Source organism: Penicillium atrosanguineum (genome assembly GCF_028827265.1).
Source record: "Penicillium atrosanguineum strain IBT 20685 chromosome Unknown utg000001l_segment0_segment0, whole genome shotgun sequence".
NCBI lineage: Eukaryota > Fungi > Ascomycota > Eurotiomycetes > Eurotiales > Aspergillaceae > Penicillium > Penicillium atrosanguineum.
The window spans coordinates 3,330,164-3,347,653 of NW_026623133.1; the positions used below are offsets into that span (position 1 = coordinate 3,330,164).

Genomic DNA, 17,490 nt, shown 5'->3' on the forward strand with positions numbered 1-17,490 from the left:
GTAGATGTTCTCTGATATAAGCCTGAGTAGCTCCCGAGGCCTGAAGCAGGTTTGGTGCACTGCAGCCTAGTAATTGGAGTGAGCTATGCTGTTCACGCGTGTAGCACCTTTCAAGTACGTACCTAAGGTATGCTTTGGGGCACCCCATAGATCTATTCTAATGTTCCAGGTCACTCGAATAGCATATGGCACAGGACATGGCAACAGCTTTGATGACAAGAAAGACAAGGATAGAGATGAGGATGCCCAGGAAGACTATGCCTTTGACACCTGTGCTTCTACTGGCTTCAAGGACTAGCACTTGACAACTGGAAGTTTATTACACACTCAAGTTTATGAATATCTGGTGTAGAGATTTTTCCCGGCCTTCACGTGTTTATCCATGGTCATACCATACGTCTCGGACTTTCCCCGTGTTCCTCGACCAACGCCGTGGGCCGTTCGGCAATCGGGTTTCTCACCGAGATTCAGCATCGGCGATGCTGGTCTCAGCGAAAGGCTCGGAATTGGTGCGTGATAAAAGTGTACCGTTCTTGGCTCTTCTAGATCAACGTTTATCATTGGCGCAGAATAACGAGCCCAAATGACGGAGCGTGGGGGGAGGGGATTGTATTCCGCTGCAGTCCCGCGGGGTTCTTTCTAGAAGACGACTATAAATGGTGGACAGGAACCGGCTTTGGAATGGAAAGATCCCCGAGTGGACTTTGACTACAGCTGAATTAATACTTATTTGATACCCTTATATATCATTGCTGTTATTGTTGACTATCGGACACACGTACGACATGTCTATTCTCATCACTGGCGCCGGTGGCTATGTCGGACAGGAGCTGGCATCTTCGTTCCTTGCAAACACGCCATCTTCAACAACCGTGACAATTACCGACGTTGTCGAACCCGGCGTTCCTGAGGCGGCGAAAGAGCATGCAAATCGCTTGACCTGTGTTCGCGCCGACTTGACGTCTCCCAAAGAGGTGGACGAGTTGATCAGCCCTTCTCGCCAATATGAGACTGTTTACTTGCTACATGGCATCATGTCTAGTGGCTCCGAGGCCAACTTCGAGTTGGGCATTCGAGTCAACCTCGACTCTACACGATACATCATTGACAGACTACGTGCTACTATGCCTGGGGTGAAAGTTGTCTTCACATCTTCACTGGCAGTCTACGGCCTGGCACCACCGGGACTCCTCATAGACGAGACAAACTTCCCGCCCGTTCCCTCGTCGTCTTACGGATCACAGAAGCTTATTGTCGAGACGCTCTTGAACGACTACTCCCGACGCGGATTCCTGGACGGCCGCTGCGTGCGACTACCAACAGTGACTGTTCGAGCCGGAGCGCCCACTCAGGCTGCAAGCAGCTTTGCCAGTGATATAATCCGTGAGCCATTCCATGGCAAGAAGGCCATTCTGCCCGTCGGCAAGGACACCGAGATGTGGATATGCTCGCCGCACACCATAATCAAGAACCTCATCCACGCGCGCGATATTCCCAAGGAAGCGTTCGGCGAGTCACGGTCGGTCAACCTTCCTGGGTTAAAGGTGAGTGTCCAGGAGATGCTGGATGCCTTGGAGGAGATTGGTGGCAAGGAGCGACGGGCGTTGGTGGAGGAGAAGTATGATGCGGCTACGGACAAGATCGTGCAGTCGTGGACTCCTCAGTTCTCAACCGATCGTGCGTTCAAGCTTGGCTTCTCTGCCGATATTTCCATGACGGAGAACATCAGACAATTTGCTAGTCGATTTGTATGATAGGAGCGACTTCGGAGGTTGTGTGTAGAGGACGGAAGGGACCGTTCATACTATAGTAGTCAATAAATGCATGGCACGATCAAAGATCTCAAGTTCAAAGTGTATGGTAACAAGAACAAGCCCTCCATGGGGAATAATACAAGGGCCATGTCGTCAATCGAGAGGACGCATGGAAGTAATCGGGACGAAATGGGTCAGTTGGAAAAGCGGGTCATGTGATTGGCTGGCGAGCTGGGCGAACAATTTGACTTCCGAACTTCAACCTCAGGGCGAGTCCAGCTCTTCTCTCCATCCCCCATCACCCCTCCCACCCACTCCAGTTGTCCGCAATGGCCTCCCGCCGACTGGCTTTCAACCTGCACCAGGCTCTTCGGAGCCGTGCGGCCCTCAAGTCCATCCAGCCCGTGAAGCGAGGCTTTGCCTCCCCGGTTCTGCCGTCCACCATGCAGTCGACCACCCTCACCAACGGATTCACCGTACGCCCTGCAAATCCGATCAATTGCGTCGCACCCTCACTGACACATCTTAGATTGCTACCGACCACTCCCCATGGGCCCAGACCTCCACTGTCGGTGTCTGGATCGATGCCGGTTCCCGGTCAGAGACTGACAAGACGAACGGTACCGCTCACTTCCTTGAGCACCTTGCCTTTAAGGTCCGTTCCGATCATTCCCAGTCGATGCGATAACACTCTAACAACATTCTGCAGGGCACCAACAAGCGCACGCAGCACCAATTGGAACTCGAGATTGAGAACATGGGCGCTCACCTTAACGCCTACACCTCGGTATGACCGGAAAACCCAACCCATGCCTCTATCGGAACAACACTAATGAATCGTGCAGCGCGAGAACACCGTCTACTACGCCAAGGCCTTCAACAACGATGTCCCTAAGGCTGTCGACATTCTCTCCGATATCCTCCAGAACTCCAAGCTCGAGCCCGCCGCCATCGAGCGCGAGCGCGACGTTATCCTGCGCGAGCAGGAGGAGGTTGATAAGCAGCTCGAGGAGGTTGTCTTCGACCACCTTCACGCCACCGCTTACCAGGGCCAGCCCCTCGGTCGCACCATCCTCGGCCCCAAGGAGAACATCCAGACCATCTCCCGCGAGAACCTGACCGACTACATCAAGACCAACTACACTGCTGACCGCATGGTCCTTGTTGGTGCTGGTGGTATCCCCCACGAGCAGCTCGTTCGCCTCGCTGAGGAGCACTTCGGCGGTCTCCCCAACAAGCCCCCGACCTCCGCTGCCCTGGCCCTGACCGCCGAGCAGAAGCGCACCCCCGAATTCATCGGCTCTGAGGTCCGTCTCCGTGATGACACCATCCCCTCCGCTCACATCGCCCTTGCCGTCGAGGGTGTCAGCTGGAAGGATGATGACTACTTCACTGCCCTCGTTGCTCAGGCTATCGTCGGTAACTGGGACCGTGCCATGGGCCAGTCTCCCTTCCTCGGCAGCAAGCTCAGCTCCCACGTCAGCCACCACCACCTCGCCAACAGCTTCATGTCCTTCTCCACCAGCTACAGCGACACTGGGTAAGTTTTGCGACCGTACAGTAGAATATTTACACAGATAACTAACTTGTTTTCTCTACAGTCTCTGGGGTATCTACCTTGTCTCCGAGAACCTGACCCAGCTTGATGACTTGATCCACTTCACTCTCCGTGAGTGGTCTCGTCTCTGCAGCAGTGTCTCCGCCGCCGAGGTCGAGCGCGCCAAGGCCCAGCTCAAGGCTTCCATTCTCCTGTCTCTCGACGGCACCACTGCCGTTGCCGAGGACATTGGCCGCCAGATTATCACCACCGGCCGCCGCCTCAGCGCCGAGGACATCGAGCGTACCGTCAGCCAGATCACCGAGAAGGATGTCATGGACTTCGCCACCCGCAAGCTCTGGGACCAGGACGTCGCCATGAGCGCCGTCGGCAGCATTGAGGGTATCCTCGACTACCAGCGCATCCGCAACGACATGTCTCGCAACCTGTCGTAAAAATTCTGCTGGTTATAGACGACCATCTGGTGCTCGGGGCTTTCCGGGCTTGGATGGGCGTGTTTGAATGTACTATCAATCATTGCCTTGGGTTTCTGTTAAACCCTGATTTGTGTGTGAAATAGCAATTAATGGTTTGCCATAGTAGACTATATAGTCTGCCACCCCGGGTGTGGCAGACCAAACTTATCTCCTTTGTTTCTTTTGTCTCCAGCCAAAACCTTTTACTGTGTTTCAATAGTACTGTTCCGCATAGATCTCCCGCAGTCGTATAGACTTGTAGAACTTCTTTAGTTGCACATGATGCAAATCACCTGTCTAGTCCAAATAGAAATCACTCTGAGCAGTCATCGTAATACTGTCAACCTGATATCAAAGGCGGTGATAAGATGCAGTATCAGCCCCACGATCGTGCTGACTAAGTGATCCGAGACGGACATTTTTTTGGAGAGACGATTTTGACTGCATCTCTCAGCAAAGCTACATTCACAATGGGCAAAAGAGGTGGCAGAAAGGTAATTCAGAGCTCTTCTCTAATTCAATTGAAGTGCCTGCCATGCTAACTTGACTTCTCTCCTCACAGTTTACTCGTGGAGGTCGTGGAGGCGGCGGCGGCGGCGGTGGCCGTCGCAGCAACAACTGGCAGGACATCAGCCGGAATAATGCGAAGATGGAGCGCTACTACACTGAGTCGGGCATTATCCCCGAGGAGGACCTGGAGCCTTTCTGGGACTATATGCGTCGGGATCTCCCCAACAGCTTCCGCTTCACTGGTTCGCGTGGGTAAGTCTTTGTATTTTCGCAGTCGGATTGCGACTTCTTTTTGGGAAATATTACACAATTCTAATTATCGCATCGCTGCATAGACACGCGCTCGCTGTCCAAGAGCGCCTCAAGGAGTTCTACATCCCCGAAATCACCGCTATCAAGTATGAGGACGAATTCGTCGAGCCGCCTCGTCCGGTCTCTTGGTACCCCGACCAGCTTGCTTGGTCGATGTCCACTCCCAAGCAAGTCATTCGCCGCTTCGCTCCCTTCGCCAACTTCCAGAAGTTCCTCGTTGCCGAGACCGATGTCGGAAACATCAGTCGCCAGGAGGTCGTCAGCATGATTCCTCCTCTCGTTATCGATGTTCGCCCCGGAATGACGGTTCTGGATATGTGCGCCGCACCTGGAAGCAAGTCTGCTCAGCTGATGGAATTAATCCATGCTGGCGAGGAAGTCTCCATTGTGGATGCTGCTAAGAAGATCAAGGAAGGCACTGCCGGACCCGAGCCCTTGGGCCCTGAGGGTCTCAACGACGATGGCCGCACCACTGGTCTTTTGATCGCTAATGACAGCGACTACAAGCGTGCGCACATGTTGATTCACCAGATGAAGCGTCTTGCCTCGCCCAACCTGATTGTTACCAATCACGATGCTACCATGTACCCGTCTATCAAGCTTCCTTCTCTCGATGGCAAGAAGAACCGGTACTTGAAATTTGACCGTATTCTTGCCGATGTTCCTTGCTCAGGTGATGGGACTGCTCGCAAGAATTACGGTGTCTGGAAGGACTGGAACCCTGCCAATGCTATTGGTCTCCACGTTACCCAGGCCCGTATCTTGGTCCGCGCGCTCCAGATGCTGAAGGTCGGTGGACGTGTAGTCTACTCTACTTGCAGTATTAACCCCGTTGAGAATGAGGCTGTTGTCGCTGCTGCTATCGCTCGCTGTGGTGGCTCTGCCAATGTCAAGATCATTGACTGCAGCCAAGAGCTGACCGGCCTCAAGCGGGCCCCTGGACTTCGCAACTGGAAGGTGATGGACCGTGAGGGTCGTATGTGGGACAGCTGGAAGGAGGTTCAAGAGCACATTGAGAAGGAGGGAACCACCGGCTTGGCCAGATTCTCCGAGGGTATGTTCCCGCAGACCGGAGAACATGCCGACCTCCCACTCGAGCGCTGCATGCGTGTCTACCCCCACATGCAGGATACTGGCGGTTTCTTCATCACTGTCATTGAGAAGACTTCCGAGATCCGCGCCAAGCCAGAGGATACCACCAACACTGTCCCCAAGGCCTCAGTTGCCGCTCTTGCCTCAGAGCTGGATGCTCGTAAGAACAGCAATGGTGAGCCTTACCAGAAGCTGGAGGCCTTGGACGATCTTGTTGTTCCCGACGCCGAGGCCGACGCCGAGATTGCGAAGAACGCCTCTGTCGCTCAGGCCGCTCACCAACTTCCTTACTCTGCTACTCTTGATTCTACGGAGGCTATCAAGCGCGATGCTGATGACTTGGAGGACGAGCTTCCCGCCAAGCGGACCAAGCTTGACAATGGCAGTGAGGTCCTGATTGGTGACCGACCCGTCCACCAACCTGCGCCATCAGTGGCAACGGAGCACGTTGACACTCCCGGTGATAGCACCCCTGCCACAACTGCGACTCCTTCGCAGACCGCCCCGGGCTCTGAGTTCCCCAAGAAGAAAAATAAGATTGTCCAGGAGGAGCCGTTCAAGTACCTTGATGGGAACCACCCAGAGCTCGAGCCTATCTACAAATTCTACGAGGTGTCGGAGCGTTTCCCTAAGGACCGTTTCATGGTGCGCAACGCCGAGGGCACCCCGACAAGAACTGTCTACTACACCAGTGCTCTTGCCCGCGATATTCTTACCATGAACGAGGGAGGTGGCATGAAGTTCGTTCACTGTGGTGTGAAGATGTTTGTGAAGCAGGATGCGCAGCGGGAGAATGTCTGCCGCTGGCGTATTCAGACCGATGGTCTGAAGATCATCTCGCCCTTCCTGGGCCCTGCCCGCGCCGTGGTTCTCACCGAGCGGGAGACTCTGCGCACACTCCTTGTGGAGATGTTCCCCAGAATTGATAACGACGGCTGGAAGAAGCTGGGCGAGATTGGCGAGCGTGTCAAAGATATCCCAATGGGCTGCAGCATCTTGCACATTGAACCCAATGGAAAGGAGGGTGGTCTCACGTATGTTTCTTATTCCAGTTCTCTAACCAATGATACAATTTCTAACCCACTTTACAGCGAGCGGATGGTGCTGCCTCTCTGGCGCTCGATGCACTCACTGAACCTCATGCTTCCCAAGGAGGAGCGCCGTGCCATGTTGCTGCGCATTTTCAACGACGATACCCCGCTCATCAACAAGACAGACAAGAACCAGCGTCCCGCTCCTGTTGTCGAAAGCACTGCCGATGCTGAGGATGTTGCGATGAAGCACGAGAACGCCCAAGTAGGCCAAGATGAGCAGGAGCAGATGGAAACACGCGAGACCTATACGAAAGACGGGGACGAGGAGGACCGCTTCAACACAACGGTCTAAAACTTGGAAATATAGCAATGATCGATATTTTACATTCATGATTTCAATAACCGGGAGCATGCGCTCAAGGAATGTACTAAAAGCAATGGAAAATTACCGCTTTGAGCATACGGGCTGCACTACAGCCCTCCCGAGAAGATACTCTAAAAGGGCCTCTACACTTAGTTTTTCAGCTCTTTCTCAACATCTTGCTGGACCGCTCTTTACCACTTTTGAGATCTCTTTTGTTCCTTTTCCAGGGCATCCTCTGATTGGCTTAGCATATTTCTGGTGTAATCAGTCACGGCCGCCTATTTAGAACCACTTGTATTGTACTCCTGGTCTGGCTGTATACCGAAGTATAACAGATCCAGAGGGCTCCGGCGTAGGACCTCGGGGTTGCACCAGAAATTAGCCGAGTCCTGCACGATCTGTCTCCTAAGTTCTCTTCGGAGAATCATCGGTCGTTGGTGTCGGCTGATTTCCAGGACCGCCTTCCCCGCAGGCGTAAGCTTGCTTTATATTAAGTTGTTCGATGATTCAATTACCAACTACCAACTACAAATGACGCTTCTGTCTTGGAACGCCAGCCAAAGCATTCGTTTCATGATTAATCATGGGCATAAATATTCCGGTTGATGTTTGCGCAAGGGACCCTGCATTTGAAAGTACAGTATCTAAGCAAATTCGCCAAAAAAAAAAAAGAAGCAAAAGGCCGATCGGCAATTGCCTCAGGGGCACCAGCTCGTTAATTGCACCGTTCCAAAATATCCTTGGAGAAACCCAAAGAGCGACCATACGATAAGCGGAAAAATTGCGGTGGAACCCCCGCATAGCCCTGGATCGTCACTCCGCTTTCCCTGATGGAGCCAGTATACCCTCCACTAACCCTACAATGACCTTGCTCTGCTATGCGACATCCATGCACGAGCGGAGTATCGGCGACATCTAAACTGGAGCTCCCCGCTCCGTTTCCTCTACTCGTGACGAGATGACGAAATATAGTGCAGGCCAAGGCTGCAAACCCAGGGGAAAATGGCGCGCCTCCGGAATTGCGCCTCGGAGTATATGGCATGCCAGCCGGTCCTTGTTTGATTCGCTTGTCGATCTTCTCCAAAGAGACTGTACAGTATATGAAAGGGCGCCGATCCCTGGAATGTGCTTTTTCAAGCTGCAGCTTTTTTACTCCCCGAAACTAAGCTCATCATGAAGCTCTTGTCTACCTGGGCTGTGGCCTGTTTGGCTGCTCAGGCGGCGGGTGCTGCTTTGAGCCACAAGCTGGACGGATTGACTATCCGTGAGCATCCAAATGCTGCGAAGCGGGCTCTCCTACAGAAATATGTAAGCGGTCCACCCATCGGTTAGTTCCCACCGGTATTGACGCGAACGAATTAGGTGACCTGGGATGAGCACTCGTTGTTTATTAAGGGCGAGAGAATAATGCTGTTTAGCGGAGAGTTCCATCCGTTCAGGTACTTAGGCTTCTCAATAGAACAATCAAGATCGCGTCTAATGAGATTTATGGCAGATTGCCCGTTTCAACGCTCTATATCGATATCTTCCAGAAGGTCAAGGCCCTCGGATTCAACTGTGTCTCATTTTATGTCGATTGGGCGCTTGTGGAGGGAAAGCCAGGCGAGTACCGCGCTGATGGCATTTTCGACCTCGACCCATTCTTTGACGCTGCCAAGGAAGCTGGAATTTACCTTCTGGCTCGTCCTGGGCCTTATATCAATGCTGAGGTCTCTGGAGGTGGCTTCCCAGGATGGTTGCAGCGTATCAATGCCACACTGCGAACCAGTGACCCAGAATACTTGAAAGCAACCGATAAGTATGAGCTTTCGAGCACAGAGGAATCTTGGAGTTTATCAAATTTGACACCCTTTATAGCTACATGTCCCATGTTTCTTCGACCATTGCCAAGGCCCAGATTACCGACGGTGGACCTGTCATTCTTTTCCAGCCAGAGAATGAGTACAGTGGTGCTTGCTGTGGATACGAAGACTTCCCCGATGCCGCCTATATGCAGTACGTCGAAGACCAAGCCCGCAATGCTGGTATCGTTGTGCCTTTGATCAGCAATGATGCCTCTCCCTCTGGCCACAATGTCCCCGGCTCTGGAAAAGGAGCCGTCGATATCTACGGCCATGATAGTTACCCTCTGGGTTTTGATTGTGCCAATCCCTCGACGTGGCCCAGCGGTGACCTTCCCACCAATTTTCATCAGCTTCATTTGGAACAGAGCCCAACTACCCCGTATTCTCTTGTTGAGGTACGTTATGATCAACAGAATGGTGATATCTTCTAACGAATCGCAGTTCCAAGGCGGAGCCTTTGATCCTTGGGGCGGAAGCAGTTTTGCCTCTTGCGCCGAGCTTCTGAATAACGAGTTTGAACGGGTCTTCTACAAGAATGACTTTAGCTTCGGAGTTGCTTTCATGAACTTGTATATGGTGAGTCGAATCTTTTTTGATCTGAATCAAACGAAGCTAATAAAATGCCTAGATCTTCGGTGGTACTAACTGGGGCAACCTGGGTCACCCGGGTGGGTACACATCTTACGATTATGGTTCGGTAATCACTGAATCTCGTAACATTACTCGCGAGAAGTACAGCGAACTCAAACTGCTTGGAAACTTCGCCAAGGTCTCGCCTTCTTATTTGGTGGCAACTCCCGGGAACGCGACTACCTCGACCTATACCAGCACTGCCGACTTGACCGTGACGCCCTTGTTGGGTAGCAATAGCTCGGCCTCCTCGTTCTTTGTGATCAGACACACTGATTACTCCAGCCAGGACTCTGTCGGCTACAAGCTTAGACTTCCCACCAGTGCTGGTAGCCTGACCATTCCTCAGCTTGGCGGAAGCCTGACCCTCAGTGGTCGTGATTCGAAGATCCATGTCGTTGATTATGACGTGGCTGGTACTAATATCCTTTACTCGACCGCCGAGGTCTTCACCTGGAAGGACTTCGGAAATGAGAAAGTTCTCGTTGTCTATGGTGGCCCTAATGAGCACCATGAGCTTGCTGTCTCCTCCAAGTCAAGTGTCTCTGTTGTCGAGGGTTCGTCCTCCGGCATAATCTCCAAGCAGAAGGGCAATGCTGTTGTCATCAGCTGGGATGTTTCATCCACTCGCCGCATTGTCAAGGTTGGCGACCTGAAGATCTTCTTGCTCGGTAAGTCTCAAAAGATTTAACCAGCCTAATTTGAACCCATGTCACTGATGATACCCAGATCGTAATTCTGCCTACAACTACTGGGTGCCTCAAGTGCCAGCCTCGGGCGCAACCCCCGGGTTTGCATCTGATGAGAACACTTCCTCGTCGATCATCGTTAAGGCCGGGTATCTTGTGCGTACTGCATACCTGCAGGGAAGCGACCTTCACCTCACAGCCGACTTCAACGCCACGACCTCAATCGAGGTTATCGGTGCTCCTTCCAAGGCCAAGAATTTGGTCATCAACGGTAACAAGGCCTCTGTCAAGGTTGACAAGAACGGCATCTGGTCAACTAGCGTCAAATACACCGCACCGAAGATTGACCTTCCTTCCTTGAAGAATCTGAAGTGGAAGTCTTTGGACACTCTCCCCGAGATCCAGAACTCGTATGACGACTCTCTTTGGACCGTGGCCAGCCATGAATCTACAAACAACAATATCGGAAGCCCACTGAAAACCCCAACGTCGTTGTATTCGTCCGACTATGGATTCCACACCGGAATTCTCATTTACCGGGGGTACTTCGTCGCCAATGGCGATGAGAAGACTTTCTTCCTGGAAACCCAAGGCGGCACAGCCTTCGGCAGCTCGGTGTGGATCAATGAGACCCACGTGGGCTCGTGGGCCGGTACCAGCGTGGACAGCAGCTATAACGCGACCTACACACTACCAAGTCTGAAGTCTGGAAAGTCCTATGTCATCACTGTGGTTGTCGATAACATGGGTCTGGACGAAGATTGGACCGTCGGCTCAGATGAGATGAAGGACCCCCGCGGTATCCTCAACTATGAGCTCTCTGGACACTCCGCCAACGCCATCACCTGGAAGCTGACCGGCAACTTGGGTGGAGAGGACTACCGGGACAAAGTTCGTGGACCTCTCAATGAAGGTGGTCTCTACGCCGAACGTCAAGGGTTCCACCAGCCGCAACCCCCAACCCAGAAATGGAAATCCAGCAGCCCACTCGACGGTCTATCCAACGCTGGTATCCGCTTCTATAGCACCAGTTTTGATTTAGATCTGCCGAAAGGCTGGGACGTCCCGTTGTACTTCAACTTCGCGAACTCAACCTCTCCTCCCTCTACGTATCGTGTCCAACTGTACGTTAATGGATACCAGTATGGCAAGTATGTGAACAACATTGGCCCTCAAATGAGCTACCCAGTTCCTGAGGGCATTTTGAATTACCAGGGTACCAACTGGCTTGCATTGAGCCTGTGGGCCCAGGGAGACGACGGTGCTAAGCTGGATAGCCTGGAGCTGGTGAGCACCACTCCTGTGCTTACTGCATTGAGTGGGATTGAGTCGGTGGATCAGCCCAAGTACAAAGCTCGCAGTGGAGTGTATTGAACGGAAAATGTTTGTTCATAGCTATCAGATGAGGAGAGAGGAGATGGGATTTCATAGCCTGGCCAAGGCGATAATCTACGAGCCTACACTTTGTTCTCTTAGTACAGATTTCCACCCTAGATAGACATCTTTTCCCCCATGACATTACGTGCCTTTTGAATGGGTTTCAATTCCATTCGGTCACCTCGAAAGACGCTAATTGCACGGATAGCTAGCGTGTTTGCTCGCATAGCGCTAGGCATAAATATAGTAACAAGCCGTGCTGATGCGCCCCTAGGAATGGAGACGGGACCAAAGTTGAATAAGAATCAATAAAAGACGAACACCTTAGTAATCCACGGCGAACAGTCTGGCACCGACGTGCATTGGTCTCCCCCACATACCTCGGCCACCCCCTACGTCAAGACTCTGCCATTTGTGGTTAACCACTCATAACGCTATGCAATAATGATGAGAACCGTGGAAAGGAATTCCCCGACCTTCCGAGCCCGTGACTTGTAGACTTCAGAAAAGAAGGGAAAAAAAAAACAGAATAAATCGACACGCCGTTTCTTCCTAATCTGACGCCAGGACTATGGGCCTGACCGAGCTGACACCTCTTGGGGGATCTGCTTACTTTTCTGGATCTCGTATCCCAAGGGAGACTCCTCACTGATAAAACAATAAAAAAAAGTCTCGATCCGCTACTTCCTGCGCTTCCTTTCCTCAGAATTCTTCATGGGCCTTGCAAACCTTTGTCACCGATCAGATGGGGTTCTATGAGAAGGCGCGACAGCCCCGGCCCAGCATCCATGACCCTTCTGTTCGGCCCCTTCGACTGGCTTTCTTGAAGGGGGCGGCCGTCAACCTTCTTCTGCTCCAAATCCTATTCCTAGGACTGTTTTGCTACCTGTTCGGCTCTCTCTTCCAACAGACCACGCACATCCATAACATTGACATTCTGTTTGTTGATTACGATGGTGGGGCCATCGGCGCCGCGGTCCGAGATGCGTATCAGCAGCTGAAGAGACCCGGCTTCCCAACCCTATTCGAACGGTCTTCACTAACGTACCCTGAGCCGCGCACCATCAAAAATGCGGTTTGCGACATCAAGTTCTGGGGTGGGTTTTACACGACCGCCAATGCCTCGAATCGCTTAAGTGCTGCATTTGCAGGTGGATCGGACGCGTCTTCGTACAACAAGACGAATGTTCTGACCGTGGTGTGGAATGAAGCGCGCTATTCAACCGTGGTTGACTCTGCTATTTACCAAAACATGAAAGAGCTATCGGAAGCTACACGAGTAATTTATTCCCAAACAGCCGCGCCGCAGGCTATCAAGAGCCTAAACAGCTCCGACTCCGCTGCCGTTTCTGCGTTTTCCGATCCATGGACCTTGACTTCGGTCGATTTCCAACCCACGACGCAGGGTTCTCGACTGATCTACAACACACTATGCATCATCTTAATTCTGATCCAAGAGTTCTTCTACTTGGGAATTGTCAACGGCCTCTATCTACAATTCAAACTCTACACAACCGTCACGCCTCACCGAGTTGCGATCGTCCGCCAGATCATTTCCGGCGTATATACATTCGTGGGCTCGCTGTGTGTGACTGGTGCAATATGGGCATTCCGAGCTGGTTGGCATGTCGGTGGCTCACAGTATGTGATCACCTGGATGACCCTGTGGCTTTTTGCGCATCTGAACTTTCTCGTTCTCGACGTCTTTACGATCTGGGTCCCGCCTGCCTTCGTGCCTATGATATTTATAACCTGGGTCGTGTTGAATGTCACATCCATCCTGCTACCGTTTGAATTGTCGCCGGGATTCTACAAATGGGGCTATGCCTTGCCGGCGCATAGTGTCTTCAATGTCTTGATGGACATCTGGTCACGAGGCTGCAATCCTCAATTATATTACGCTTTGCCGGTTTTGTTCGTCTATGAAATTCTTGGTTTGGTACTCAGCACAATCGGAGTTTATCGCCGGTCCCACTACGCAGTGCTGAAGCAGGAAATGGATGAAAAAGCGCTCCAGGATCGTATTTCTGCGGCTATTGCAGAGCAGACTGAGGATTCGTTGACGAGAGAAGAAATGAGCCAAGAGACCCCAACAAGTCAAGCATCGGATATGGAGCAGGAAACAAGAGCTTCGATACGACGACGTGCAACCATCACTGCAATTGAGGACCAAGATGAGCTGGCACACATGATCCGACGCGAGATGTCTCGACCGGGATTGGAGAAGATTATGTCTAGTCGAGAGAATGCTGGGCCGTGCTTCGATTTGCCTTTCAACACGTCTATGCCTAAAAGTGATTAATGTTTCACAATTCAGGACATCTCATTCATGCTCTTCATGGACAACATCGTTTCTTCTCATGAAGTTTGGTAGGCAGTGGCCCATGAGGGTCGTACTTGACCATACATGAAACGTACTCCCATTCCCCTAGGCATGTGCATCGAAATCCACCTAGGCTTCGAAGTCAACGTCTTCCTCCATCTTGACGTAGCGAATATCAGCTTGGGGCTCAAGATATTCATCCATGACTTCCTCCATGACTTCCTCCTCCGTCTTGATCTTAATGTCGGACTCTTCAATCTTGATACCTTGATCGAAATCCTCGGTTTCGGCTGCCGGGACCTCAGTGTCTCCATCGCCATCATCCTTCTTCTTCTTCTTAGCCTTGAAAATCTTTGCGCGCGATCTCTTGGGGCTATTGTCCTGGGGACTTTCCTGCTCGGGGCTGTTGGCGTTCTCGGCGTCATTGGCAAAGGCATCACGAATACGATAGTAACGGAAGGTTGCTGCGCACTTAGTGATCCCAAGAGCATCGCCGACGGCCTGGTAGTCCACCTGTAATCGGGGCTGTCAGAATAACTCATGTCAAGTTTCACTTCAGAAAGTGCAGAAGCGGGCATAATGTCTTTCGAGAGGGACTCACGGAGCTGCCGGTTTTTCCGAGCTCGTGCTGTAGAGCAGCCCAAAGGAAGGTGATAGCTTCAGTGCTCTTGCTGGACAGATCGGCGACAGTAACCTTGGACCGGGTCTTCATCCTCTTCGGAGTGCCCATGGGTGGGGTCTTCTTCGCCGAGGTACCCTTCTTGGGGGTGTCTGCAGGGGCCATACTGACTGTAAGAAATGTGGAAGCGATAAAGTAATGAGAGAGTAAAGATGTGAGTGAAGAGAAGTCGTGTGACGGTCGGCCTAGAAGAGTGAGGGAAGGATCGGAGCAGCAACTCGATTCGATTCGATTCGAGTCGACTCAACTTGGTTCGACCCGAGTGAGATCTTACGATGCGTCAAGTTCACGACAATCTCATGTAGCTACAGCAGTTGTTCGCTTCATAGGGACATGATTACTGTCGAGTCTTGTTGATATCGTGAAGGACGACTTTGTGCAGTCCTAATTACATTTTCAGTTCTCTGTCGGAAGTCTCAAATCTAGATCTGTCAACAAGATAATGATTCAAGAGGCAAAAACGTGAATGCATTTGCGGACAGGGGCCCAGAATACTATTCGTATTACTGGAGGTGGAGGGGTGGCCCAAATTACAGCCCTGGACACCTGGGAATAACCTCACTGTCAACAGGCCCTCGCTCCACCACGCCCCACTTCAAAGAAAAGCGGACCCTGAGAACTCCACTTGGCGCGTACCTGAAAAGGGCCAACAGGTTTTTGAATATAATCAAAAAGAGCAAAAAGAAACTTCAACTCTGGCGGGGCCAGGATCAGAGACTATAAAATCCCGAAGGTATTTTCATCCGACCGCGATGGAATCGAACCCAGGCACTCGCTTTAATGCAGCAGTTGGGCTTCCCAGCTACGCCACTCACACCTGGAGGTACCAATTACCCTTGCAAAGGAGAGTTGTCCTTCCCCGAGAGGTCGAAATTGGTATAGTTGAGGAAGGTGCCACTCAGACCCACTTCCCCAGGTTGCTGACTCATCTGTTTATGGGTCCCCTTCAATCATTTTGAATCTTCTGCTGACATAATCATTTAAGCATTGCATGGGATAACTAACTATCCCACCCCATCCAAGGTGGAATTCGGTGCACCGTGACTTTTGGCCTAAGGCAATCAAGACCTGGTTCTTTAACTCCGTCCAATCTTCAGATAGCAATATTTACATCCCGGGCGAAGTATCATACAGCAGGATTGGAAGTGTTTCATTTCAATTCATCTCGTCGAATTCCTACTTTCTTCATGCCTTGAATCATTATGCTTCAGTCTGGGTACAGCCTATCTCTCTGAGCCAACCTATGTAGCCGAGCCTCTCATACATGTTATTTAGACAGGCAAAACAACTTTAACGCCCATGTATTCGCGCTGGTGCATGACTTTGCCGTCAATAAGTACCTGGTCAGCTCCGACTCTGTTGCGCACAGTATCCGTAGGGTCTGTGCAAGTAGCGATTTGAATCTCGCGCCATTGACGGTTTGTAGGCACCACATTCCCTTGAGAGGTGAGTTTCTTGAACTCCTTGTAAACGCCCTGCTCCTCCACACATCCCTCGCGCTGGATTAGAGGGGACTCTGTAGCATGAATTAGCACGTCTCTTGACTAACGTAAAATATATGTTGAGTGACTCACCAGCAGCAGGCATCATCCGTAGGTCTCCGAGAGAGGAGTTGAAAAGCACGAGCGATAGGCGCTCATAGGACAGCTGGTCCTGTGGGGGCTTATACACACGGTGGCGTGTAGCTCGGAAATGGCCCCCGGAAACGATCTCCAAGGTATCACCAATGTTGATAACAAGGGCCCCGGGCTTATAAGGCACGTAATACCACTGTTCATCCTGACCCCAAATCTGGAGGCATGAGATTGGAACTGAAAATAACAATGTGGTCAAGCCAAAATCCGTGTGGCCGTGCATGCGAAGGCCTTTGGACGCTTCTTGGGTTTGTTGTTGAACCGGCCGGAAAAGGGCGTGGCGAAAGTAGCCTTCACCGGTAGGGCTACCGTGAGACTGCACGCTATTCCAGAGATAATCATCTGGTAACTCGAGGACGCGAGAAAAGAGAGTGAGGAGTCGGCGGTTGACGGACTTGGTGAGATAATTGCAAAATGTCTCAATCTCGTCCATGAAAGGGAGTAGACACTTTGGTACGCGGTTCTCCTGGTCCTCCCAGTCAGGCTTGTACCAGTTGAACTGTTCAATACCGTCGGGCTGAGCGCGGTGACGCTAACAAGGGAAAAGAGGATCAATACAGCTCAAAAGTCCCGCAAAGCGAAGAAGCTCACCTTGAATCCATAAGGATGCTTATAGCCAGACCAAGCACCCGTTTCAGGGCTGAACAGAAGACGTTCCTTGTCCTCATCGGTGATATTGTGGTAGAGGTACTGAGCAAGAGAAAACTGGCGATGGAGCTGTAGGAGAACGATACCCGATTAGTGGTGTCTTTGATAGTCGATCAATATTTCTTACCTGCTCTAGGGAGACTCCATAGTTCTCAAGGAATAGAAAGCCATCATCCCGAATGGCAATTTTGACTTGCTGGATGAGCTCCTCAACCACGGCCGGATCATCCGAATCAAGCAGAGACAGATCAATAGATTTGAGCTGTGCAAAGTTATGCTTTTCCTGAGTAGCAGGAGGAGGAACCCATTTTGGGACAGAGGGCTTGCCAGGGAGGTCAGCTGAAGGTGGATTGAATGGGGCAGCTGGAGCCATGATGATTGACAATGTATATGCAGCTTACACTAGTTATTGTGCTTGTTGAAAAAAAATGACAAAGTGCCGTTCTCTACTTGTGTTTTATAATTCCATTGCCATGGTGCCCCCGGGACACTAGGGTGCCCTCTATCCGAGCGTCACCGCTGTGCTCATTTTGCCCGACGAGCTCCCGTCTCAGATGGGCGGAGCAAGATAACCCCTTGTCTGGTAC

General features: G+C 51.6%; 7 protein-coding genes across 7 annotated transcripts; 5 read left to right on the forward strand and 2 right to left on the reverse strand.

The window, feature by feature from the left end:
- Positions 1-785: 785 nt before the first annotated feature.
- On the forward strand, positions 786-1,754 carry N7443_001297 (SDR family oxidoreductase; the record flags this gene model as incomplete). Its single annotated transcript, XM_056881353.1, has 1 exon — positions 786-1,754. The coding sequence occupies one exon, from the start codon at positions 786-788 to the stop codon at positions 1,752-1,754; it is 969 nt and encodes a 322-aa protein (XP_056746591.1).
- Positions 1,755-2,083: 329 nt separating this feature from the next.
- Positions 2,084-3,746, forward strand: N7443_001298 (mitochondrial processing peptidase; the record flags this gene model as incomplete). The annotated part of the gene is made up of 5 exons (XM_056881354.1): positions 2,084-2,230; positions 2,284-2,409; positions 2,464-2,541; positions 2,600-3,294; positions 3,356-3,746. 5 exons carry the CDS (start codon positions 2,084-2,086, stop codon positions 3,744-3,746), a joined length of 1,437 nt encoding a protein of 478 aa, XP_056746592.1.
- Positions 3,747-4,237: 491 nt separating this feature from the next.
- On the forward strand, positions 4,238-7,067 carry N7443_001299 (tRNA (cytosine-C5-)-methyltransferase; the record flags this gene model as incomplete). Its single annotated transcript, XM_056881355.1, has 3 exons — positions 4,238-4,261; positions 4,330-4,529; positions 4,613-7,067. 3 exons carry the CDS (start codon positions 4,238-4,240, stop codon positions 7,065-7,067), a joined length of 2,679 nt encoding a protein of 892 aa, XP_056746593.1.
- A 1,185-nt stretch (positions 7,068-8,252) lies between these two features.
- N7443_001300 (glycoside hydrolase family 35 protein) lies at positions 8,253-11,616 on the forward strand (the record flags this gene model as incomplete). Its single annotated transcript, XM_056881356.1, has 7 exons — positions 8,253-8,387; positions 8,442-8,518; positions 8,575-8,877; positions 8,937-9,318; positions 9,365-9,499; positions 9,552-10,224; positions 10,283-11,616. 7 exons carry the CDS (start codon positions 8,253-8,255, stop codon positions 11,614-11,616), a joined length of 3,039 nt encoding a protein of 1,012 aa, XP_056746594.1.
- Positions 11,617-12,364: 748 nt separating this feature from the next.
- On the forward strand, positions 12,365-13,921 carry N7443_001301 (SNG1 family protein; the record flags this gene model as incomplete). Its single annotated transcript, XM_056881357.1, has 1 exon — positions 12,365-13,921. One exon carries the CDS (start codon positions 12,365-12,367, stop codon positions 13,919-13,921), a length of 1,557 nt encoding a protein of 518 aa, XP_056746595.1.
- Positions 13,922-14,071: 150 nt separating this feature from the next.
- N7443_001302 (uncharacterized protein) lies at positions 14,072-14,726 on the reverse strand (the record flags this gene model as incomplete). The annotated part of the gene is made up of 2 exons (XM_056881358.1): positions 14,072-14,455; positions 14,544-14,726. 2 exons carry the CDS (start codon positions 14,724-14,726, stop codon positions 14,072-14,074), a joined length of 567 nt encoding a protein of 188 aa, XP_056746596.1.
- Positions 14,727-15,892: 1,166 nt separating this feature from the next.
- On the reverse strand, positions 15,893-17,276 carry N7443_001303 (uncharacterized protein; the record flags this gene model as incomplete). Its single annotated transcript, XM_056881359.1, has 4 exons — positions 15,893-16,137; positions 16,196-16,787; positions 16,847-16,972; positions 17,031-17,276. The coding sequence occupies 4 exons, from the start codon at positions 17,274-17,276 to the stop codon at positions 15,893-15,895; spliced, it is 1,209 nt and encodes a 402-aa protein (XP_056746597.1).
- Between the last annotated feature and the right edge of the window lie 214 nt (positions 17,277-17,490).